This window comes from Buteo buteo, chromosome 1, assembly GCF_964188355.1.
Source record: "Buteo buteo chromosome 1, bButBut1.hap1.1, whole genome shotgun sequence".
NCBI classification, from domain to species: Eukaryota; Metazoa; Chordata; class Aves; order Accipitriformes; family Accipitridae; genus Buteo; species Buteo buteo.
Window position 1 is genome coordinate 82,894,679 of NC_134171.1, and position 26,519 is coordinate 82,921,197.

General features: G+C 45.4%; 1 protein-coding gene across 8 annotated transcripts in view; it reads right to left on the bottom strand.

The window, feature by feature from the left end:
• ALPK1 (alpha kinase 1) overlaps window positions 1-26,519 on the bottom strand; it is a 71,895-nt gene that overhangs the window by 38,665 nt on the left and 6,711 nt on the right. For 7 of the 8 annotated variants that reach the window (XR_012651944.1, XR_012651945.1, XR_012651946.1 and 4 more), the window contains 2 exons: window positions 13,224-13,456; window positions 8,256-8,410 (listed from right to left, as the gene is read on the bottom strand). Coding sequence is in view for 5 of the 8 variants with exons in the window: in XM_075038218.1 (XP_074894319.1) it covers window positions 8,256-8,410; window positions 13,224-13,344 (276 nt within the window). In the remaining 3 variants the exon portion in view is untranslated. The remainder of the gene's footprint in view (window positions 1-8,255; window positions 8,411-13,223; window positions 13,457-26,519) is intronic. The other variant, XM_075038197.1, reaches the window with a different exon arrangement.

A 26,519-nucleotide genomic window follows, 5' to 3' on the forward strand; every position in this document is an offset into this window, starting at 1 on the left:
GAAGGAATCCAAGTGGCCCTATTATTTCCACTTGCACTAATTAGACATTTTTCTGTCAGCTATTGAGCACTGCTGAGAGGCCAAACTCACTGAATTCATTTCTAAAGTGTTTACAGAAGTTTGCATCTGTTTGTGTCTCTTCAGGAGGAAAATAAGCACTTCAATAGCATTGTGGAAAATCTAAACGAAGCATCCTATTCTGAAGGGCTTGGCAGTCTTGCAGCTGCATAATTTAACTCTCCGCTCAATGCCGAAACCTCTTGTGTCCCTCTCCAAACCCAAATGGACACAAAATGTAGAAAAGTCAAGCCAGGGAGAGAAACTCGGCTATTTTTTTTTAAAAGGCAGGGCTGCATGCTGTGTGGCACACAGAAACACGGTTCGATGTCAATCTTTGTAATTATGTCCCCCCTGTTCCGAGCAGTACACCGAGAAACTAATACCCGCTCCTTTCATTCCCTGCCAACTCGTGTGGCTGGAAAATTCCTCAGCACCTACAGCTAATGCACCGGCGTGCTGGGCACGCACCCAAACCATGCACAAAGACCCTCCCCATGCCACTCTGAAATGAAACGGGGCAGCGGCTCCCTGTCACCCTGCCCAGACCCAGGGAAACCCTATTGACTTCCAAGATGTCACAGCCTGCCCCACCACAATCAGAAACTCGGTGCCGCTCGCCGCAGCCGGACACTTTGTTCTGCATAGCGGGCTAGTGCCCTAAACAGATTTACTCGCTTTCTTTATCGCTTTAAAGCCAATGTAGGCGCATCTACACAGAGAGAGAGAGAGAAAGAGCGAGGTACGTGCGCACTTTGTTTTCACATCTGTGTCCATGATGTGAAATGCATATGTCTAATTGAGTTTATGACACAAAGGGAACCTCGCGGCTGGGAAGTGGAATCAGGTGGTGAGAGAATTAAATTTGCACCAGATTTCTATACATGGACCATTGGGGAAAATGCAAAACAGCCTTTAGTGAAGGGTTTTTTTCCTTAATGGCGATGAGTGGGAGGGTGTGCTGTTTGCATGGTTTCCTGCATTAGTGGGTTAGCTCCTCCTCACGCCGGGGCTGAAGTTTGGGTCCCAGCTTTGGGTTCAAAGCCACGATGCCTCCTTTGCATTGACAATGGGGGCCGCTCCCGAGAGAGGGGAGAAGCTCAGAACCGGAGCCATCTGGCACTAGGACTGGCAGGAAAGCGTCAAAGGGAAATTATTGGTGCATAGTAAATGAGGATGAGGAGGAGGGGAAGAAAATAGGGGAAAATCTTTATGTGGCAGCTGATGTAAGAGGAATTACAAGCCCAAATAAATGAAATATTGATTTAATCCACTCTCTCTGCCCTCTTTATAAAGTGAAGATCCTGGAGGCAACACCCCCCACCCCAGCCTGTGGGCTCCGGAGTGTCCCCTTTGGAAAAACGCCTCTGCAAGTGGCGAGGTTCGAAAGCAGGGGCAGGAATCATTTCATTTTCAGAGTGTCCCCGCAGTTTTGCAGGGGCTCTGGATTTCTGTATTTGCTTATATCCATTCGTCTCAGACTGTTTCAGTCGTTGTTTCATTTATAACTGCAGTTAAGGTTTAAAATCTTAAAAGAAACCCAAAACCAATATCAGTCAACAAAGAATTTCTAATTCTGTGCACAAGGCAGGAGTTTCAGTGGCACATACTTCCAGGTGCTTTAGTTCTCTCCCAAGAGCTGTTCCTAGTTAGCACTTCACTGAACCCTAACAAATTGCCCGGTTTTCTTTCCCCCTACATTCGTCCCCTGTCAGATTAAACACAGAGTCACAACACCAATGGATTTGGCTGAAGTCTTTCACCCTTTTACCCCACGCGCTGTTAGCAAAGCCTGTCTTTCCAAGAGACCAAAGCTGCTGTCACCGCACGGGACTTCTCTATCAATCTCTGCCTTTCAGCTGGCAATCAGAGCCCACTCGACAAATAAGGAATTAAGCCTCCTACCACCTCTGTGATGGGCAGAAGAAAGCATGTCTGCGAGGTGCAGACGGATACGCTTGAAACACGGGATGGTCAAGTCACACAGTAAATAGCTGCAGACTGAGGAATAAGAAGCTCCTGGACACTTTCCTCTGTGCTCAGAGCAGCAGAGAACCCCATTTAATGGCTTGAGCTTCTGAAGCTGTTAATTAGCTCAAGTTATTCGTCCTGAAGGCAATGGAGAGTTGGGCGTTTATTCAATGGGAGCAGCGTTAGGTCCATTATTAGCAGCTCAACACACCACAGAACGGGTCAGTTTTTTACAACCAACAACATCTTGCTTCACCAACTGAGAAGTGCTAGAGCGAGAACAACTCACGCTTTTCTCAAAAGCCCCCCTTTTTTTCGCAATTTAACTTGCCACTGATTTCATTGTACTGCTGTTGGGATGTTCCACGTGCTGCTCTCGGCTTCCCCTCTCTAGCTGAGAGCCGCTGCTGTTTGCTGGAAGCAAAGCTCCGGCAGAGCAGTGCCTGGAGAGTCCTGCTGGCAGGACCAGCTCCATCCCTTGCAGGATGGAGAGGGCCTCCCACAGCCCATCAAACACAAAGCAGAGAAGGCACCATATCCCTGATCAAGCTGCTGTTGGCATGTGTAGCTCTCAGCGCCGGGTAGCCATAACGAAGGGAGTGCACCTACCCGTGGGGGCAAGTGGGAGAACTCTGTGTGATGAACTTGAGCGGTCTCAGGAAGGAGGAAAGCAGCAGGCGGCTCAGGCTGCTGAACAGCAGCATTTTGGGGCGAGGACAGAAGCAGAACCCTTTAAAGTGCCGAGGAAGCTCCTTGAGGGGAAGTTCCTGGAGGCCTCGTGTATCTGACAAGGCAGCCGGGGTTTTGGGGGACCACAGTCATCTGCAGGAGTACCTGTTCTTAATTATTAACAAGGATAGGTGCAACAATCATTTTGTGGCCCAGATTTGTCCTGCTGGGCTCTATTTATAAACTATTATGGAAATAGACTATTTATAAACTATTGTGGCAATTCCCTGTGGTACATTAAAATACTGTGTTGAAGGGGGTATTTTAATACTTAAAAATAGCTGAGTGCCAGTGACAGACACCCCCCCACCCCCCCCCAGAGGGCAGCATTGAGACCATTATAATCACCTGAAAATCCAAGAGTCTCTTTCCTAAATCTGTGTCCTCAAAACATCAACCCATTTGAGAAGTACTTTAATTTGGAAGGAAAACACAACATAGCAATCTCAGTAATACAACATTTAAAGTCTCTTCCGGGGAGGAAATACTCCATAAAGCTGCATCTGAGAAGAGGAAATCCTAGGCATGAGCAAAGTGAACTGACTGCCCTACAGGTACCCAGGATCAGGCTTCCCATTTTTTTATTTGGTGCTCCAACATAAATTCTGCTGTTGTTTTCCCACAGAGGCAGCAGAAGACCGAGTGCTTTGCAGCATTGCATGCTGGCAGCATCAGGGCAGTCACCCTGGGCAGCTGAAGCTCTCCTCCCTGCGCCTGATCTCTGATACTTCTCATTTACAAAGCGTCAAGGATTGCCCAGCGTAAGGGAGGCTGGGGTGCCACGGAGTCCCTCTCGGGCTGAATTCAGCCCACAGCCACAGCTCTCCCTTACGTCACTCTCCGTTTCACTGGGATCACCCAAGAAGAGCTCTTATGAGGCAGGTAGCAAAAGGTCAGCCTGAACAACCAAGATCCTAGGGCTACGATTTAGGGCTTTAATTCTCCTGTTACCACACCAACAGTTAGAAGGAGGAGAAAACTAAATCCTCAGCCCCCTCTTTAGCTCTTTTTCAAAGGCTTCCAGCTCTTAAGTACCACACACACACCTAAGGGTAGTTAGGGCATGTCCCTCAGAATGGTTTCCCTAATGGCAATCCATCACCACGTAATTAGCCAAGGCCCAGGTAAGGGCTGTGGGGCCTTATTTTCTACTGTTTTCAATATTCCCATTAACTCTCGTGAAATTCTGCGCCAGCAGGGGCAGGATCCGCGTTCCCCCATCCACGGCAGGGAGCATGGGGGTCAGTCTGCACAGCTCCCTACAGCGGGTGCAGAGGGACCTGCAGGAGCCCTACTCTTGGGGGCTTTTCCTTTTGTATTCGCACTGTACCTATCCCAGCAGATCCTGGTCCATGGCTGAATGCCTGAGCCTGGATGCAGAAACTATTGATATATACAATAAAAATGAAGTAAAGCCCCACATCATCAGAATGGATTTGAAAACAGGCTCCGATCTTGCAAAAAAATAATAAAAATATTAATGTGGCATGAATCATCCCACAAGAGAACTACTTGTGTGTATAGAGGTGTCCTTCAGTGAAACCCACAACAGGGTTTGTGGGATCAAACACGTGTACATGGGCATGTTGCCCTCTATTGGCTGGTTACCGAGAGTAAGGCTATTTCCATCCCTTGGGATAGCGAAGATCTGCAGGAAGGGTAACTAACCCCTGGCAGCCTCCCTTCTGGATCTGCAGCCCCAGTCCAAACCCCACAGCACATGTGGTATTCAGAGAGAAAAAGTAATCCCTCTTTATTTATACTTGTCAGCAAGGATGCTGTTGCAATTTTGATTTGGCTTTCATTTGTTAAAAACAAAAATCCCAGTGCTTCCCAGTTTTGGCTTTTGATACAGATGTTGGTTATCGCCCTTCAAGCCTTAGTGCAGATTCCCACCAAAGGGGCGTTCAGGCTGGGACAGGGGCTGCAGGATGGGTTTGGTTTGCTAGCCCATGGCAGCTGTTAGGGAGGCTCTCTTAAAACCTGCTAGGAAAATGTGGAAAACAGTATGTTGAGCTTGTTGAACTGGGGTGGCCTTTGTATTAGTTGGCGAATCCCTGGCAAGGAAAAGAAAATAAAGAAGCCAAACCAAAAAACCCTACCTTCAATAAGATGCAAAGATTTTGTAAAACCTGGTTTGCCTCAAGGATTACAGTAAATCTGTTGCCTTAAAATCCCTAGGGAGATTCAGTAATTTCACATACTGAGGAGAGAGGGGAAAAAAAAGTTTGCGTACATTGCCAAAATCTGCCCTGAGCCCTGCTCCAGAAGCAGCATGTCTCCCATTGAACCAAGGCTGCAGCGAGAGAGTGCCGAGGAAAGCCTGGCTTGCCGCTACCCCCTGCCCCCCCCAAGCTGGTTTTGCCATGCCTTCCTACTGCTTCAGCCAGCGTGCAGAAGTAATGAGCATCCCGCAGCAAAGGCGAAGAAGAGCACTTTAAAAGGCTGCAGGTGCAGGTGGCTTTGCCTTCTTGATACGTCAAACTAGCATGCAGCCGCCAGCAATGGGTATCCCACTTTTTAAAGTGCAACACTAAGGCAAACCCTTGAAGCCAAAGCTTAATCGGCTTACTCACTGTGCTGGTCTCATGGAGCTTTTCAGCCTACTCACAGAGTAAAACATCCTCATGGTGAGCCCTGGTAGCCAGCTCTGCCTCCTCATAACACCACCAGTGTGTTATGGTAATGAAGTGCCTTTCATTCAGGGATCTCAAAGCACTTTTTAAATGTAATGAATTACGGTTTATGAGCTTATTCTGAGCATGGCAAATTAAAATAAACAGTGATGAAAAATTTTAAAGGTTTTTCTGAACAATAAATCGACAAAGACTTATCTTTTTTTCCTCCAGGGAATTAAATTATCCTTCTGTCCCTCATGCCAAAAAAAAAAAAAAAAAAAAAAAAAAAAACCAAAGAAGAAAAAAGTTGCTCAGACTTTTATCTTTCCTCATCACACTGTAATCACTTCTCTTCAGCCTCATTTCCCCCCCCAGCTTTTTATTCAAAGAACTGAAGCAGCCTTTGCTCTGCCTTGAAATTTTATTTAAAAAAAAAGGGAGGAGGGGGGGGAAGGAATGGATGAAGGGGAAAAAAATCCCTTTTCCTGACTAATACTAATAATACAGGTCAAAATGTCAGTCTATCTACAATTAAATGGAAAACAAAAAAGGTTTTCCCTTTTTCCCATGGTACAATGGCACTGGAATATAAATTACCGATGAAGATGAAATAATACTTCAAAGCACATGGGGAAAGGCAGCACAACGTTTACAAAGTATTTTCAACCGCAGGATGAAACATTGAAGACAACGGTAACCAATGGACTTCAGGGGGTGTCGGTGAATAGTCCAAAACTAGCATGCGGTAGGATTTTAGGTCCCTATAGTCTATGACCCCATGATATGCTTTGTTTAACAAGGGCAGCTGCAGTTATCAACAGATGTTTCAGCAATAAATAATTGGTATCATCTCAGAAAAGATCCATCTACCTGGGGAGAAGGCATAATGCTGCAAACACTGCTCCACTATTACAGCCACATTAATCTCCCATCTAGCCAGGTCTCTCAGGGAGTTTACTGCAGGTGTTTATCCTGGGAGAGAGCAGACAAACGCTCCAAAGTTAGAGAGCTGCGCGGGGATTGTAAAGGAGGTCAACCTCTGCCATAAATTTCTGTCTAAGGCCACACACACCAAAGAGAAAAAAGAAAATAAATACCCAAGAAGCAGCCGCTCCCTGCCCACCCCCCCCCCGCAAGCAAATTTAGGATCCCTGCAATGGGGGATGCTGGCGAGGGGATGCTGGGGCTGACACTTCCCAGCTCTGCAGTTGGCTTTTCTGAGCTTCTCATTGCTCAGTGCTATTCAAAGTAATCGTCATCCTCAAACAAAACTTGCGGGCCTTACTTGGGCAGGGCTCTCTCTGAAGCAGGTGAAACCTCCTGGCCACCTTGGAGTTAACAGCAGTTTTGCAGCTGGGATTTCAGCAGGGCCAGACCTTCCTGTCCCGAACCCCCCAGATTTTCAGGCCAGACTGCCTCTTCTCACAAGGAAAGGGACTGCGCTGGCTTCAGACATTAACCACAGTAAGCAAAAAACCACAAAAACTTCACAAACCTCATCTGTACTTTGTCTGTCCTGCCAAAGGGATAGTCATTAGCCTAGATACTATGTTTACCATTGAAAAGGGAATCCTCTATTTGCTTCAAGTCATGTATGACATGCCTCCAACAAAATCAGAAAAGCAAAAAGCAATCCACATTTCTTGCTGCTTTCTAATCTTTAAGCTCAAAATCACCACCTTACAGGATGGGATCCCCAACCACCATTTGGATCCTGCAACTCTACACAGCCAAGTATCCTTTACTCACAAGAGAAGTCGCATTAAATTCTTGCCTTTCCTGCCTAGGTTTTGGTCAGCTTTGGTCCTCAAAGGGATCCTGTCAAGTAATTTTCTTGAAAAAAGAAAAGCAGGTCATGAATTGTGCAAGCCTACTAAAGTGAGTAATCCTCTTTGCCTCTGAGCGGTGCTGAACTAAACAAGGCACAGCTTTTTTTTCAACTTCATAGTTTTTTTTAAAACTTTATGTAAACATTCAGCATTTTAGTTTTATTATAATGCCAGTTCTTCAGGGAAGAGGTAAACATTACCTTGCTGGAAACAGAAACAGAACTGCCCTGTGGGCTGAGCATGAAAGTGAGCAGAAACAGCATAAATGCAGTCAAAGTCATCGCTGCATGTTTCAGCGAATGAGGTTGTTGTTCTGTTGGTGCTCAATGCATGCACAATCCCTATATACCTCTGGGATCACTTCTAGACAAGGCAGAGCAAGCACCCTCCGCTCTGCAATGTCTTTGTTGTTACTATCTAGGCACTTTTTTCCTTGCACAGCAGCAGCCAAATGCCTAGACACGCTCAAAACTTTATCACTTGAATCCATTTTATCTTCCCTGCACTGGGAGAGCACATAAAACTGCAGGTACCAGTAAGACCTCAAACCAACAGCCTTGCGTGGTGTTGCACACCCATCTGCCACAAGCTACATAGCCAACAGACCAGAAGCCTAACCCCGAGGCAGAGCTCCCACTGATCTCACAACCTTGGCTTGGCTGCAGTGGCAGCAGAGAGCAGGACTTTCATTCTCTTGGAATATGCAGTGGTGACATGGAGATGAGCTGTCTCACAAGGAGGAGGAAACCATGATTCACACATGTTGCTTCATAGCAACTTCAACGAAAAAAATCGGAAACTACATGTAGCTTCAGCGTCCCTCTCTTGTCTGAAGACTGAAACAAATACAAGTCACATCTCTGTTTTGGCCCTTTGGCCTTTGTGAGCAGCCCCATCGCAACACAGACTTGCTTGCCTCTGCCTGCCAAGCAGTTCCTCACCTGCTGCTGCCACTGTGCAAAAAAACAAGCCTCTGAACCCACCAGGGCTCTGCATACTCTCAAGCACCTCAGCGGGACATTTTACGCAACAGGTGTGTTGAACTTCATACCAGCAAATCCGGGAGCCTCGCGCTGATCATATCTTGCAGGTTTGTTTTGTCTTCTGGGCCAAGGTCTTGTTTGTATTGCCACTTCTCTGGTACAAAGGGCCACTTCATTTCCTTTGCCTCCTCCAGAAGGGTTCTCAAGTCCTCGGGAAGCAAAGCTGAAAAGGTCAAAGAGCAGGTAAAGATATTGCAGCGGGTTCACAGCCACAGCACTTATGACGGAGCACCTACCCTGCAAAAAGCATACCTCCCCTCCCTTTCAGACCTTCTCCCAGTTGCTACCAGCTCTTAGCTCTTGCCACCAGCCTCATCCGGAGGGAAGGTGAGCTCACCTGTCATCCGTTACCCTTGGCTGCTCTGCCCTCCAGGTAAATGGGAGCTATCAGCCATTAAAAAGGCTTTTAGCAGGAAGTCTCGCTGGCTGGTGGCTGGCTGGGCGTGAAGAGCTGCTCCAAGACAGACAGGAGAAAACCTGTTTCCCCATATAGAGGAGAGGACTTCTGGCAGAGCAAACGAGGCCAACAGCGCAGAAGACCTGTCCCCCTCGCTCAGGGCTTGCTGGTGACAGGGGCAGAGCTGGCTTGAAAACCCACATCCCAACTGGGAGATAAACCTGGACCATATAAAGCTATTAGACAAAGATCTAAAGGGATATAATGAATAACAAGCATACGCTCTTGAGAATAATTATTTGACTGATAATTCGGTAAAAAAAAAAGTTGTTGGCCTGAGTTACTCAACCTGCTCTCAAAGCAGTAGCTATAGACTACAGGACACACTCTCCCTCAGCACAAGAGAGCTCACAGCTATAGCAAGACAAAATGGTTTAACCCACGTGCCTGGGAACCACTGTTAACATGGCAGTGCCCACAGACGTATGGCAGATACCAGCTGAAGCCTTGCCATGAGATTCCCTGTTTGTAGCTGACGCATCTTCTTTGAAGCTGCCCTAGCCAAGTAATTTACACTAGCTGAGGAGCTGGCCTGAGCTTCTGCATTTCTCTTGCAGTTTGCAACAGCAGTTAAAAAGAAGAGGAGAAAGTACCCTTGGTCCAGGCATGCTCCTATCCAGGCACAGCCAACATGGAGCCACACGGAAACCCCAGGCCTCGTGCCTTGCACGCGAGGGTTTCCAAACCCTACCCAAAGCACAGCTTCCCTCCCAACTGGAAAGGCCAAGCACAAAGAAGTCAAAAGACAGATTTTTTTTCTTGGATGAGGGCAAAGCACTCCCAACTCCCACGCCTGGCCCAATCCTCCAGCAACGTGCCACAGCTCGCAAGGCAACAGCGCAGTTTGGCCCATGCCCATGCCCTGCTCCCTCCCCAGGCTGGCTCTTCGCCTCCCATATAACCATCGGCTTCGGCTGGATCTCCAACCTGACCCAACTAAAGATGCAGTTGCTAGTAGGAGCACACAGCTAGAGATCTGGGCTTGGATTTGTCCCTTCCTTTCAGCTGCAGCCCACATTTTAATTTTCCTTGAAACTGGGGTGAAGCTGCAGCCTGAGTGTGCTGTGCTGTGCTAACCGCCTGGCCGGGCAGACTCTCTGGCCAATAAAAGTGGATTAACAAGGATTATTGACCAGATGGGGTTAACGGTGATCATCAGCTGCAGATCTAGCCCCTTCTGGCCATTAATCCTCAGAAAAAGCCCAGCTCAGAGACCATCATTGCTTTAACGAGGCAATGCAATAAATGTATTACTACATATTTTTTAATCAGTCCTTTACGGATGACTGTAGGAAGCACAGTACATAAAAAGTCTAATTCATGCTCGTATTACGGTGCATTCACTGGTACATTTTTCCTAGGAAAAAGTGGCAAGGCGGATATTTAGGGCCTTTTTCCCAAAAAGTCACCTTTAAAAAGATACCACTTTTTCCAAACCATATTTTCTCACTTTTTGCTGCAGCTCTGGATACGCTTCCCGTTACACATCCCAGCTTCACGTGCAGCCACGTTTCCCTTCGCCTCTGAAGTGGTGTCTGGAGGGGCTCAGCCCTCCAAGCCATGGCAAGGTGGCCAAGCGGCAGAGCTGGAGGGGAAAGGAGGTCGTGCTCCCATCCTCACACCTCTCACTGCAAAATCAATGCAGGAGCAGGGATACCCATCCTATCACAAGGAATGCAAAATGACGGACAGAAGGTTTTATCCCCCCATACAAAAGGAGGAAGACCGAGCGTCCCAAAATCTTTTCCAAAGGAAGATGGGGGGGGCAGGGCATGAAGGCAGTCACAGCAAGCACATGTTTCGCCATGTGATCCCAGAGGACTGACATTTTGGGGACCGATCTACAGAAAGAGAAATAGGATGCTTACACAAACAGCCTTTCTGTCTCCTTCTCCACCTTCTCCTTCTGTCTTTCCCACACAAACTCACTCTCACCAAAATAACACTGAAACAGGAAAAAATAATAGTGTCAGCAACTATGAAAATAATCAGTGGGATAATGTGCACACTGGTATTCTCTCTAAAGCATAAAGGTATTACTGCTGTCCTCTTGTTCCTATTTTCCATGCTATCCTTAACTAAACCTCAATCCTCCTCCTATTTGATGCACTAAAGAACAAAGAATATGGCCAAATTCTTTAATATTGAACTTTGATTTTTAGAGAGGCATCCCCAGCAATCACGACTGCCGAGCTGGTTAGAAAAGGAAACCAGGGTAACGTTTTCAGAAGGATTTGGCCATTTAGGAGCCTTCAGTCATCTTTGGGGTTGGACATTCAAGTAAGCCTAGCAGGATACTGCTTCGAGCCTTGCTGTGACGTCTAGTTGTCACCGCATGGAAATAAACACAATTAGTGTGTCAATGACAATAAAACATGTTGTATCGCAAGAACATCCACTAGAACCACACCAATCAGTTGGGGAGCTCGTGTGAACAGTCCTGCAGTTTTCAGCTAAAATCCAACTCCCAGGACAAGAGTTTACTCTTGTAACAGATAGCTGGTCTCACTGCAGGCAATATAAATTCATTAATTAATGAAGGCTGAACTGGCACAGAAGTTGACTGGAATGATCTCTAGCCTAAAAAGAAATAAAAAAGCAATCCAGACCCATCTAACACCCATTCTGCCCCCTCAACTAAAGCAAGATAAAGATGCGCTACTCCTCTCCCCTCTCCCCTCTCCCCCGCCCCATTTGTATGTATTTGGCTTTCAGTTCCTCTTGCGCCTGGTCTGAGAAAGCCAGGGCGAACAAAGGCAGCCTCGGGGGGAGAGGGGGTCGAAGAAACCCCCTCCGCCTCTGCACTAGGAGGGTCCCCCTGAAGCCGAGAGCCACCAACCTGCCAGGTCCTGCCTTCCCCAGGCAGAGAGCCCCAGCAGTTATTAATGTCGCTGTCACTGCCCCACTGCTGGGTAATTTTCTTCCAGCTGATGGGAACACGGTCCTCCGAAAACCCGAGCATCACTTCAGGCTCTGATAGCCCATTTCCTGAAGCAGTTTACCTGAAGGACCATGTCTAATCGAGTGATTATAAGGGCACTGATTTACCTTATCTGGAACTAAAGTGATTATTTCTCATACTTTGTGGTATTTAATAGGAGAAAAGGAGGGAGGAGGATGAGGGAAAAAAGCACTACCTGATTAGGAGTTCAAGAGCCTATTCTAAGGAACCATAATAAAACTTAAAAGAATTTCTGATGAGGAAACAAAGTACCCTTTGTTGAAAACAAAAACGAAGAGAAAAATCTTCCAGTATCCATAACAGAAACCTATACCCCACCCTTCACCGCAAACAGACTTAGGTGCTTCAGAAAAAGACAGCTGACCTCCCAGCAAGAACCAGGATGGTTGGAAAAGCATATTCTCAACGGCTCTGCGCTCCGAGACAAACAAAGGATTTTAAAGATCAAATTAACGTTATGGACGAGTCATTCATGCAAAGCAAAACTAAACACTATTAACACTAAACTGGAAAATGGACGGTACTGCAGATGAGTCACGCAAAGGCAAACCTGCACATAAATAGACTTTTTGTGGTTTTTTGCTAATGCCTTTGTTTTTTCCCCCAGAAATTTCACCTTCATCCTTTACTATATTCTTCCGTAATTGCTGAAGTTATTTTTCTGTGTGGCAGAAAGGGGTACATAACCTCGCTACCCTGTACCAAAAAGGTGTAATTCAAACAAGTTCAGCAATTCAAACATAGCTTTTATTTCATGAATAAAAAAAGCTGTGGCAATGAAGTTATGTAGCCCTCTGGAAGTCTGAACCTAGAGAAAACTGAACCGAGTGTATTACATCCTTTCATGATTGACATGAACTGCATTTCCACTACAATTAAGAAATAATAAATTTTTTTTACAAACCACTCTCAAAGCACCACAGCAATACCAAAATAAATGCTGGTTTCCAGCAGGTAATGCCAGCATTAAAACAAATGAAGAACCCTTCTATTACAGCGCTCTTGTTAAATACTGCTTCCTTTCCCGGTTATTTATTCCAGCCATTAGCCAGCATGGATTTTCTTTTCAAGAGGCATATTGCAAGTTTTTTTCTTTGGACACCACTTAATAGAGGTCACACACATTTTACAAGATAAAGATTCAGGCAATGAGCTCTTTAATATATCAGGAGAAGCTGACAAACAGAAAAGGCCCTCCCCCAGTTCTTATGAAAGGAGAGGAAATATGTGCCCTTATTCAGAAGTTGCATCCTTTTTTTTCTTTTTTTTTTTTTTAATAACTGAAATTTATGTGCATCAGCAAACTTGTGGGCATTGTCTTCCCAAACTGAACTGTTCCTTACAGCCTCATGTTTACTGAAGCCTAAAATTAGAACTGACAGCAATTCACTGCAACAAAGTGGACTTCTTTCCCTGCCTGCCTGTAGCCCGCATCCCATTCATGGCCTCGAAATCCAGGCATTTCTAGACACTCATCTGCCAGGAGAAGAAAAATAGGGCAGGGCTGAGGACCGGCGGCTGCTGCCATGGTCCTGCCGCCTCTCCTGTGGACCTCACCTTGGCACCGCTGGTATTCTCGCTTGTCTTCCTCGCCCGTGTCAGCCTTTGCTGACAGGAGCGCGTCCAGAGCTTGCTTGCACTCCTGCAGCAGCATGGCCACGGCGTTTTGATTATTCATGAAGGCTGATCCCACTCGGCTGTGAATTGGGTGTCCCCGGGTGCACGGTGATCAATTACTTAAGAGAAGACACGGATTCTAAATGAAAAGGATCCCTTCAAGGCTGAGGTACCTGGCGAACAAAGGACAGGGAAAATGATTAACTAAAGTATCATCAATTATCTGAAAGGCTCAAGCAGGGAGAAATAATAGGGGAAATACATGAAAATACATGACAGCCTCGGAGGACTTTATTAGAGGAGTGTGTGAAATTACTGCAGGGTCTCAGTGACAAACTGTGCGAGACGAACATCTCCGAGGTGCCAGGGAGAAAGGACAGGCTCTTCAATGGAGCTGTGAAACCCCAAGCAGGGAAGTGACTAGCCAGGCTGTGCCGAAGCCCTTTGCACCTGGGAGGCTCAGGCTGTCGCACGCTGTTAGCCGGGATTGAATGGCAGAGCCGTGCGCGGCCTGAACTCACGGAGGATGTTGTGTGCGTTTACCAGACCGTGGGGGACATCTCTTTTACCCTGGGGCCTGGGACCACATTGCTCGCTCACCTCCTCTCACGCTAGCCCCGTTCCTGCCACGTAACACGGCGTCCTACCACAGTTTGGTTGAGGCAGCGGAGCAAAAATGGTCTTTGAAGGAGCCCATCAGAATGAAAAGTCTTTTTGCTGATGCTGCAAGCACGCAGCAGGAGCTCACCTAGCACAAAGCCACAGGCCTTCAAGATGAGCGCTGGAGTTGATCACAGCTCCACCAGCTCTGTGACAGACAGAAAGGACTGGGGCTTTCGACCCAGCTGAAAAAAAAACACACACAAGGCTCGTTTTTTATCACAGCCGGGTCTCCACAATCAGACCAGCTCTCAGGAGCATTTCCAAACCTGATAACCCCCTCCTTCCCACCTCCCGCACCCATGCCATCCCTCTGCCTCCCCAAGCTGCCCACCCCATGCCCCCACCCTCGGGAAGCACTCCTGGCACCAGCATTGCCTGGGTGCTGCTGAGCATCCTTCGGGGCAGGGGCCACGGCACCCACGAGCACCCACAGCTCAGGGCTGAGGAGATCAGCTGGTAGCAGCCAGGCACAGGCTCTGGATACACGGTAGAGCAACTCACACGTGATCTGCAGGGTACTAATGCCAAATCCCTTCCAGTTACTGCAGTAATTTTGGGGAAAGTCCCTAGTAGCAAAGGTCTGAGAGTGTCTGCTTAGACCGCTTCTATCCAAGGCCAGGCTGGCCTGCTGTAACTTTTCCACTGCAAGTCCTTCAGGTGCTTAGGACATTGCCAACAGCGATGGAGAACCCCCCCCGCAATTTCCCTCCCAGGTATCTGGCTCAGCATCTGCCAAAACAGTCGAGCGGCTTTCAAAAATGAAGCACAAAAGAAATACTTTGGGGTTTTTTTCCCACCAATTTGGTGATGCTTTCACTTAGAAAACTACTCCCACAGTTTGAAATAATGTAGTCAGAAACAGCCTCTGTGAAAACATTTCTAAAATTGGGGAAATAGTAAGGCTATGAAGGAGGAAGGGGAGTGCAAAGGAACACACAGAGAGGCACAGTTTGCTCTGCTGACTAGAAACGACTTACATTTTAGCAGCTAAATTTCCAGACAGTTTTTTTCCTTTCTGTTGCAGCTCTGGGATCGCTGGATCCCGGAGCTGGTGGCAGATAGCCTGTGTTCTCAATGGCACCAAGTAAGAGCAAGCTGCCAGATTGAAAAGCAGAGGGCAAAAGAGATGCACTCATGCGAAAGCAGAGAGGATCAGAAAGCCTGCCATGGAAGGGCAGGTGGAGCAGGGCAAAAGATGGGATTCATCAGCAAAGAGCCCGGAGGCAGGAGCTAGTCAGTGGGGCTGTGACTGACTGCAGACAAATGTCAGAGAAAGAAGAAATTTAAAAAGTAGCTGTAAAAGGGAGACTGAGGGCAGGAGCACAGGCACATAGGATCAACTGGAGAGCACAGTGGACAAGCAAAAGATCAGCTAGATACAGAGCCACGGATAAATATTAGGCAAGACTAACACTGTCAAACACTCAACATTTCCCAGCATCCGAGGCTTGGCTTTGTCATCACATTGGTGTTTTGCTGGTGTAAGTTCTTTCTGTGCAACCCACACCATGGAGCGCCTCAGCAGGGCTTCCTTCTGCTCCAGCTGCACTCGGGATCATGGCATGAGAAGGTCCTGGCACAATATTTAACCAGCCGCAAAAGCAGACTGTAGTCTTCACGTTCCAGAGGGTACAAACCATCCTCCAGTAAGAATGAGAATCACAGAATAGAATCATAGAACATCTCGAGCTGGAAGGGACCCCTAAGGATCTTTGAGTCCAACTCCCTATGTAGGGAGTCTCAAGAGTACAGGGTCAGACTGAGATACAGAGGTGCTAGCTTCAGTTCTTAGGTCTGCTGTTGATGTCCTCGTGATGTCAAGTCACATACACTATGCCTCGTTTCTCCTTGTCACATACACGAGAGAGGAACAGAGATGCCATCTGAGATCAGGCCTGTTTGCTGGGCCTCTTAATGGACAGCTATAAACCTTGGGTGCTGTGAAGTCAAGCCTGTCAGGGTCTGCGAGATGTCTACCGTATGAATGTACAGAAAGCCTGTATGGTGAAAAAGCGCTCTGAGGAACAGCACAGGTTTCATTGCTGTGGTTGTGACTCTCAGCCAACCAACTCTGTGCTCATAAAGCTGTTAAAAAATTAACGTACCAGGAAAATAAATCAAATAAAATATACAATACGGGTCAGAGTTCTGATAACGAGAGCAGGTTAAAGTTTGCACTCAGGTTCAGTTCCCATCCCTCCAACAAAACCCTGAGACGGGATTTCTGCTGTTTTCCCTTCCCTTTCATATCTCTATGCAAGTTGATATTTCTACCTTCCTTTTCTCTAGTTGCTTTTGTATTATAAATGTCTTTCTGGGAGAGAATTTAGAGTGTTTTCAGAAAACAGGTGCACACACAGGTATGAACATAGTCCAAGAACACAACTCCTAAGCACAGCAAAGTTAAAAGCAAGCCACAAATACAGAATTTATAGGTGAAGGCCTCTCCTAGTGCTTCTCTCCCCATCCTAGTATAGGACATTAAGACACAAAGCAGAAGGAAAATCCATAAAGGGTTCTCCATCTTTTTAAGCTCCAAGTAAGATGGAGCAGGGCTACCCCACGCAGGGCACCGTCCCATAGGTTTTGAGCCAGGTGAGCACAGCTGGGTGCTGGTAACGGGGTGCTGGGATCATCCCCTGCATAGCAGAGGGATGGATCGGGCACAGGGGCCATTTAGGGGCTCCCGCCAAGAGCAAAAGGAGACGGGGCCAGAGACAGGGCTGGAGACACAGCTACAGCATGGACCACAGTCCACCCAGGAGACGGGGCTGAACTATTTGCCACTGACAAAGGTCATTCTAGAAAAAGGCCACCACACCGATGGGATTTGCTCTCAGCACAAGGTCCCAGTCCACATCCTAGTTCAGAAAGGCCCCCTCTCCCTAAGCACCTCCAAGTCGGCAAGGGCAGACACCTGACCCTGGTGACAACACCCAGAAAGCAGACTCTTGGGAAAAGCAGAGTCCCCTCCTTCTACCCTGCCAGGTCTAGAAAAGCTGATCCAGTTGCTGGTTAGCCATCGGGGAAAAGAAAAGCAGCCCCCTCTGCTGTAATCACAGTAACACACCTATGCTAGCGTTGCTTGCTCTGTTAACTGCACTGACATCTGCTAATTGATTTATCTGATTACCCAGCCCTGTGGGAACAAGTGTGCGGCTGTCCCATGAGTACCTCCCAGGTTGGGATGAAGCATCCCTGCCATCTGGCCCTGACTCCATTCCTTTGTATAATTGATTTCTCAAAAATCTTGTTTTCTAGGGAGTCCTCTCCAGTAATCGCCGAGCACATATACATGTATCTCAGGTCCGCTGTGAACAGTAGCCTGACTGAGCAGAGAAGACTCCTTCAAGAGCATGCAGAAGCATGTTGGAGAAAGCCTGCACTCGACTGCCACCTCGCAGTCCTGGTAAATATATGTTCATAAACACAATTTTCTATGAAGATGCACTAAAGCAAACCAATGCTGGGATACTTGCCTTTACAAAAAATAACACGGCATTAAGAGCATACTCCAACTTATCTATCTATGCTGCAGTCCAGAGCCCCAAATTAGTCTCTTAAACCCAGCTTGAGGAAAGGCTGGAAGGCTGCAGTGCTGCAGCCTGGAAGATCACATTGGGTCTGTACTGTAAGCAGGAGGGCCCCGTGGCTTTGTGAGCCACACAGACTGCCAGTCTCACAAAGAACTGATGGGGCTTAGCGGGGAGGCTTAAATTAGTGTAGAAGTACAGCACTTGGCTTCCTAGGATTGTAAAGATTTAACTCACCGGGAAACTGCCAGATCTCTAACAGTGATATATGAATATCAGCAAGCGAGAAATTTTTCTTCAAATACGTTTTTCCAAAGAACTGAACAAACAGCAAGGACACTTAGAGTAATAAATAATGATTTACAACAGCAGCGACAACAAAGTGCTGGAACCATATAGAAAAGTGCAATAAACTGTACATTAGTCCTCAGAAGGAAGATAGCCTTTTGAGACCCATTACTAGGGGCAATGACTCGCATCATAAAATCAGCTTAAAATGCACCAAAGAGCTTTAAACTATAGCAGCATCCTTTACACAGATGCCACTTTGTAAGTTGTGTTTTGTGACAGCTGTAGCACTGAATGACAGCTGGGACGTGAAAATAACCAAGCACACAGCTTATGGACCTGGGGCAAATGCAGGACCTGAGACTAAAGCCGAACAGCAGAACCAGCTAAAACTTCTAGAGGCCTTTAGAACCCTCTCAATGCTTACTAATTAGCCTTCTTAAAGTACTGTTAAATCCTAAGAACCAGTACTTTAGGGAGACTACAGTTTTGAAGTGATAAAAATTGCAGCTTGATATGTTGCACAACTGTGCAGACAAAAATGCTGTAGCTACTACTTTAAAAAACACATAATAAAACCAATTTTGCATCAGATTGAGGACTTACGCATGTTCTGGTGACAGGAAAGCTCCTTTGCTCCAGCTTTGGGCACAGAGTGTTTTTAAATGGTTGATGTAATTGTTAGACACTTTAAAACAGAAATGATGAAAAAAAATCTGTGCCATTTCTAGTTGGAGCCTGGATTAAAATAACTTCTCGCATCAAATATGATGAGAAAAAATACAAAAAAAAAAAACTTACAAAGGTCTCTGGGGATGAGAAAGTGTATTTCTGTGGTTGCCCTCTAATCGGAGCTGGGGTTCAGAACAAGAGGGAGGGAGGGAAGGAAGGAGGGAGGGAGGCAGGGAGGAATTGGATGGGCTACAGTGAAATGATCTCTTTAATAAGAAATGGGCCATACTGTGACATTTCAGAGCCCTTGGGCTAGAAGACCAAAAGATCTGTCAAGAGAAAGGAATTTTAAGTTCTACTGTGGATAGAAGGAAGCCTGGGAGTCTATCTCGCTAGTTTAAGACTGCAATTAGCTTTGCAGGCTTTAAGAAAAAGAAGATGTAATTGCCGCATTCAAACTTCAAATACGGCAAGTGTAACAAGCATTGGTTTCTCAGACAACTTCATTTGGGAAATTTTCCACAGCATTATGGTGCTGAAACACAAATTAGAGATTGCCAGACCTTTTCTCTCTGAAAATATATTATCCTAATTTTCATCTTATTCAGGCTACCCTCCAGTTCCAGGGAGACTAATGAAGAGGAAGCAAAGACCTGATGAGTTCCATGTGGAGACTACATTTATGGATTAATCCCAACAGGGAGCAAATAAACCTTATTCCCAGAGCTCTCGGTTGGGACTCGACACAATCAATCGAGAAATGGATAGTTATTTATGACTGAGGCTGTTTTGACTTTCAAATAAACATTTTAATTATTTTAAGTGCTACACTGGAACTTAGAATCTGAGCCTTGTTTTCATTTCGATGCCTTGCTCTCCTCCCTCCTAATCCCAAACCACTCCGGTCATTATGATACCATGCAAATGATACTGATTTTCATGCCTATTACATTTGAAAGTGTTTGTCAAGGTAAAAATCCACTGGCCGGACAAACTAGGGAAAAGGAAGAAGGAAAAGGGAAGAAGATACCTCAGAGCAGAGCAGCATAAATGAAAGGAACGCCCTCAAACTACACTGGGCCTAAAGAAGCAGAGGCGCCCAACTCTGAAACCCCGTTGTAATCCTGTTGGCACACCCTGATCCATCTTTGTGTGCTACTTTTCTCTGCCTGCTCTTACAAGCAATTTTAATAATCAAAGTACTTAAGAGTGTTTCTTTTTTAACAGCTGTTTTTCAATTCAAGTATCTGTACCACTTGCACTTCTAGCCTTCCCTCCGGTCTAATTCAACTGGATTTCCCGTGCACTTTAGCCATGCCAACACCACGCGGTGGGACAGCATTCTTCGCGCGTGCTGGGGCAGGAATCCTTGCCTCCAACTCTGTGAAATCCAGTTTCCTTGTTCTAATCAAGTAATTAATTGCCCAACACGAAGACTGCCCACAGCAGCTTGCAGTGTGCCATTGCCTATCTACACATAGCTTCACTAAGGTCAATGAAGCTACACTAATTTTTGAGGGAGCTTCTTAAGCTGGTATAGTCTCTTGCTAAATAAGGAGGACGGGTGAAATCACGACACAGAGGCAGTGCTGGACCTATTCTAGCTGCACCCCCTCCTGCAGCTGATTGAGTTACGGTCCCATCTTGACTCCCTATCATGATATTTTGTCTCCCCTTGCTTTCTGTAGGGAGACTGAAAAAAATGCAAAAGATTGTCCCTAGAAGAGCAATTGAACACTGAGGCTGGTGTTTTTTCCTTCAGCAGGTAACAGGGAGCATGCACATCATATGGCACCCTCAGCTGCTCTGCCTCCTGTGGATTTGTGCACAAGCCTTCTGGAGTCCTTCTCATTACGTGTGTCAAAAATAACAGGCACAACTTTATTTTCAGATTTGGCAGCTCGAGAAGAAAAAAAAAAACAACAGAAAAAGAAAACATGCTTACAATAATTTAGCAAAGGTTTCAGTGATTCAGTTAATATCTTCCACAGAAAGCAAACTTAGTTTCCTATTTCAATGCACACATGCTTATGTTTTGCTAGAGCATTCACCCTTCTTTTCAGTACACAGAGGCTTTGCCACATGAAAGAGAAAAGATGGTTTAAAAAAAAAATGCATTTGCTAGGGTGGTTATTTAGTTAGTTAGTTAGTTAGTTTACTCCTCTGGCTTAAAGATTAGATGTTTTCTTTTGGTAAAGCTGGATATACCAACTGGCATTGGCTGTATTAAAATAAGGAAGAATCTCAATCAAAAAGCCTCTCCTAAGGCAAGCTTTCTTGTTAATATGCACCAACATGAAAGGCTTTCTTTTCATCCTATACAACTACAGTGTGTGTAAATTGCAGGGGGCTCATTGGCATAAATCTTGGCTGTGACCTCTGAGGTAAACTGGATTTACATTACTTTCTGACAAGAATTAAATGAAGGCCTTGTGGATATATGAACAGCCTTCTAGACTGCAACAGATGGGCATGAATGTGCTCCCTAGGCAAACTATCAGTGACATCTGTGTCCTCCAAATTCTGGTGGTCTCAGCCAATTAGCAGGCAAAAGGAAAAAAAAAAAAGCCAGCCTCTGCACAGCTACCCCAGCCAGAGCTGAAGCAGAAGTGCTTCTGTTTAGAAATGGGATCAAGAACAGCCTCCAGCAGCAAGGAGGTAGTTAGCCGGCTGGGTATAATACGGAGGTAACATTACAGAAAAAGCTGAAGTAATTAGGTAGAACAGATATTAATATTAACACAGAACAAATCCCAGCCTCAGCTAAGCCTGCATAAGGCTAGTGTAATGGGCTACCACAATAGATTTACACCGCTACAGCAAAGAGTTTTGTCAGTCCTAAAAAGCAGAGGAGGGGTCAAAGAGAAGCCTGGTGCCTGACACAGCTAAGGCAGGCGTTGCAAAAGCCTGGCTCTTGATCCATATTCAAACCTCCACCACATCCCGCTCTCCCTGCAGCGGTGCGAACCAAGTACCCGAAGAGAAATACTGCCCATGCAGACCTGCACTGAGGAATCACAGAAGATCTCGAGTTGGAAGGGACCCATAAGGATCATCAAGTCCAGTTCCGAGCATACCTCCTCGGGTGGATGGTGTCGGGTAAGGAACATACTCAATGGCTGCTGCACCTGCCTGCTCCAAAGCTGAGCTTAAGCTTTGGAAGAGTATTTAAATTGCAAACAGACCAGGAAAAGAGCTTCTCTGGTTTTGCTTGTTAGAATGAGGTTTGGGATTTCTTAGTGCAGCACATACACAAAACGGAGCTTCACTAAAGTTACTGCTATTAAAAAAAAAAAAAAAAAAAAAAAGGAGCTCTAGAACCTGACTTCAAAGCTACCCTGAATCAGAGAAGGTAATTTGCCAGCACTTTTGTAGCAACAGTCACAGTCTAGGGTCTCAGGGGGGTGGCATGTGGGGGGGGCAATCACCCACAGAAAGGTGTATAAGCCGAAACCACAAGGCAGCTGCCAACCGCATGGAGCTGGCAGAAGCAGGTACCAGGGAGCCAAAACTGATCCCTAAACTACACAAACTCCGGTTTGCTAAATGCTCGCTGCCAGAGATCCATGTTTTTAGGCCATTTAGTTATACCAGAGGAGCGGCCCAGACAATTACAAAATGTGCAATAAGCCATCTCTTATGAAACATATTCTCTGCTCCCAGTTTTCACCCGAGCTCTACACCCAGCCACACATCCCTCCCACAGCAGGAGCAGGCAGGACCTCTGGCTAAAACCAGATCTGCCACGGAGCCGGCGCTGGGTGCCAAACAAAAGCACCTGTTGTTTTGCCCTGGTCATGACTTTTTAGAGAGGCCATTTGGGCACTTTCCCCTCACCATTGCTATCTCGTGTACTACTAGGGGATGCAAAAAAAGGGAATAATTGAGGGGCAGATCAATAAATTAAGAAGTTCTGAAAAAAAAAAAAAAAAAGGACATAATGAATTTGGTACAGCACATATTTTTAGATCAAAGATGCCTTTGAAGTGACAAACCCTTAATCCATAAACTACTGAAGCACTTCCTTTCTCTCCCAAACTACTTGTTGTCAAATAAAATGGAAGTTAAGGAAATTATCTTTATCTGAAAATGGCCAAAAGAAGCCATCACCTAATGACAGCCTTGTCAAAATGACAATTGGGGAAATTGTTAGGAAGGGGAGGCCCGACGACTGGAGGAATAAGCTTGCTGTTTGCTCTAATCTGGTCAGGCAGGCCCCACACAATTCCAGTCAGCTTGCTGTGTGAAACAGCTAAGTCTTTGTCAATGCAAGCAGGGGCTGGGAAGACTTCTCTTTCATGAATATGTATCACCACCCTCCACGTCTACAGAAAAAAACCCAACCCAAATGGCAAAATAAAAAAACCTCAAAAAACAAAAAACCCAAAAAACAACCTATCCACCACCATAAAAAATAAAGCCCAGAACAACAAAATCCTAAGATATGGAGCTGTGCAGACAGAAAAAACTACTAAGTAATGAAAGCTCACGTTTTGGAAACGGAGCCAGAAGGATCTTCTTCCCAAAGGCTTTCTTTGGACTTCTATTCCCCAGCAGACTGGGATGAGGCACTTCAAGTCGCCACTTTTAAGTACACAGAAGCAAAATGGCCCGTCGGGGTATATGTCTATCACTGTATTTTATTTCTAGCACTTGTCTTAATGTGCTGCATGGGCATGAAACGCCAGGCCACGAATACACACCGCTGGGCTGGTAAGACAGGGCCTCACATGAATGCCTGCTTACTTGTGCGAGGAGGAAAGCACCCATAGCGGGTCTAAATGCTTCCACGAGCAAAAGTTTCAAATACAGGCACTGAGTCAGCTTCGTATCAGGGTGACAAATCTCCTGTGGAGCTTACAAATGGATGACATTAAAAATAAAGATGATTCTAGGTTTAATAAACTACATACAGCACATTAATACAGTAAGAATGGGTTCCTTTACATCCAACAATACAACTGAGGCTTTCAGAAGTGGCCAGTGATTTCCCAGCGCTCTTACTAGAACCATTTTCTGAGAGACATTCATGACCTTCTGCAAATAAAATCCTTCACAACATCTCAAGTCAGACAGTTTGAATCACGGGTCCCCTTGAAGTTTGGGAGCTTTTTTAACACATATACAATATTAAACTTCCAGCATTCAAAAAACTGGCATAAAACTGAAATAGGAGAGCCAAATCAAGCCTACTGGACTGCCAATTGAGGCTGATCTACAAACAGAAAGTGCCTTAAAAAGATTAAAACGGCTCAGAAACGTATGTCAGAAATACTGCATCTCTGCAGGACTGATGCTGAAACTCTTGTAAGCCCAAACATGGTGTTTAAAGCAACGGAAGGGCAGACGGGGAGAGAACACAGGATCGAACCAAGCCTATGCCTGTTGCAGAAAACCCAAATGAAGATATTTTAAGATATGGTGGATTTTGTCTCTATTGGAGAGCTAGGACAGCATTAAAGCATTCAACAGTGTTTGAAAAGTCACCTTCAAATGTTTGTTGTTATCTTTTTAACTTTGCTTGTAAAACTGCAAACTAAATCTTAATTTACTACAGAGAGCTTGTGGTAATATTACAAACTTTTCTCCAAGTAACAAACAGAAAGTTTGACTTCCAGCAGAGATATCAAGACACAATGCTCAGTTTTGAGGTTTACAATATTATGCAATGTTTGCTGTAGACATTTCCATTTCATTAGCATATTCTACTTTACATGAAATCCAGCAATGAATGCTGTCCCTGATCTAAGGCTAATCCTCTTTAAAGAGCTACAGGCTATATTACATGTGGCCACAGCCTCGGTTATGCCATGGCTGAATCACTTTGAAGCCTATTGAACAGTGTTCCCTTGTGAGACTATACACAGAGCCATAAACCAATGCTCCCTGTGCTGTGAAATCCTACTGTTTTCATCACCAAGAGTTTCTGTAAGGGACAGACCCTCCCTAGTCCCAAGCAAGGGGCTGCACAAGAGAGGAGAGATACACGGCTGCCTTCACCACCCCTCAATGCCAATTTATAACCAAAGCCTATGTGCCTACAGTAATACAAATGCCTTGTTTCTAAACGTCATCAGACAGCAACTGCTCCAAGGGAGGGTTACAAGAACAATAAAAGGTAAAGATGAACCAGGCACCTGCTTCCTTGGGCAAATCCTCTCTCTCACAGTCCAGCAAGGCTTCTGAAATACAGCAGTTTACAACGGCTCAATCTGAAAGGGTGACAGCCAGTATAACCCAGAGTGAGACGGAGGATGCCAAAGTGAGAATATTTATTGAAACTGGGTGCCCTCTTCTCTTCTCTTTCTGCCTCTGTTCCACCTTAGATCCTTTTCTGTGGAAAGGCTCACATTTATTTCAGCAAGGTTCACATTTATTTAAGGTCTATTTTTTTGTCACTTAGTTTTAGGATGCTAGCTAGAAGCAAAAGCAATACCAAATTGATTCACTAGAAACTACAATTAAAGCCTCCATCCAAGGAAAATGGATAGTGTTGTATTGTGCCAGCAAGCTCCACAACAAAGACATCGCAGGTAGAGTAGCTCGGGACACAATATACGCATCTCTAAAAGAAAAAAAACAAAACGAAAACGCCACATACGTCCAAGGCAGGCTGCATCTCTCACAGCTGGGTGCCCTTAAATGCTATAAACTGAAATAATGGAATAGAGTTTTTATTGCCACACAGCACAGAATGTAGAATCTTTAACACCTTAACATCTATACAAATTCAACAGAGGGGGGAAGAAGCGCTATATTCCCTGGCCCTGCTACATATCAGGAAAAGACAGTTTATTTTAGTGCTTATCTTTAACTCTTCAAAATAACTTTCTTTGTACAACCACTGCTTTTGAAGGGAGCTGGAAATGTTGGTTCTGTTCAGTCTGCACTGTACACATGAAATTATCTCCATTTAAATGGTGTCAAACCAGAAAGAGTGAGCAGATGCAGTGTCTATGGTAAAATCTTGGTCCCGGTAAAGGCAATGTTTAAGCACCTTGCTATCAAAATAGTATCTCATCCAAAATGTTGATAATCCAATGCATTTAGAATTGCTACTATATACCTTGGAGACAAGATCACACCACCCCTCATGTGGCGAATATAAAGAAGTACAGAGATGGTGTTTTGGAGGCTACTCCAAAGTGCGCTGGAGTCGTGAAGCTTCTGCTCTCAGTCAAACCATTTCCCTGGAGTCCATATCAATTCTCACAGTTTTTACACTCCAGTGGATTTGTTTCAGAGCAAGAGGAAACAGATTTTTTTAATGTAGCAAATAAATTTTATTGTTAGAACCTTATCAATTCCCAATACAGTATTTAAAGTAGTTGCCACTAGCCAAACTATGTATTGTGATGCCTTAGATTACTGCTGGTATCTAGATACTTTGAGAAAGTGCAGTTTCCTCAGTTTAGCTCTCTAGAAGAGGAAATAGCAAAGAGCAAGGAACATCAAACTGAAATGCAAGGATTATGACCTTGGGAGAACATACTTACCTCTACTGTAATCTTTGTAGGAAACCTGTTGTTCCAGTTCTTGCAAAGAACTGCTGTTGGTCTCTTAATTGTCACAGTTGATCAGTGAGATACCAAAGGTTAATAAACCCTCACTCAATGATTGTAATTTATGAGTTCAAGCCCTCTCCTGTTTAGATCTTCTATGTGAGATCTGATGTGAAAGATGGAGCTTCCACCTGCTGGCATGCCCTCTGTGGCACAGAACTCAAGTCAAGGTGTCACGCTGCGTGCTGGGCTACCCACAGCAACACAGACTTCTCTTAAGCAAGCCTTGATAAGGTCCAGTCTCATACAGCTTGTGAATCTGACAAGGTCAAAAACTGACATATCATGAAGATATCATATATCATATGTACTAAGTTCACAGGGTAACTGGAGGGGGGAAAAAAATCACACATGAATCGCATACTTCTTGGAAGCAATTACAGAAGGAAAAGCCTTATCTGTATGCCAAGTATTTTCTCTTTCTAGTTTGAGAGAAGTTCCACAAAGTAACAAATGTGGGGAGATGTATATGCCAGCTAGAACTGTAGTGACGTACAACTAGGGGAGCAGAACTTCAA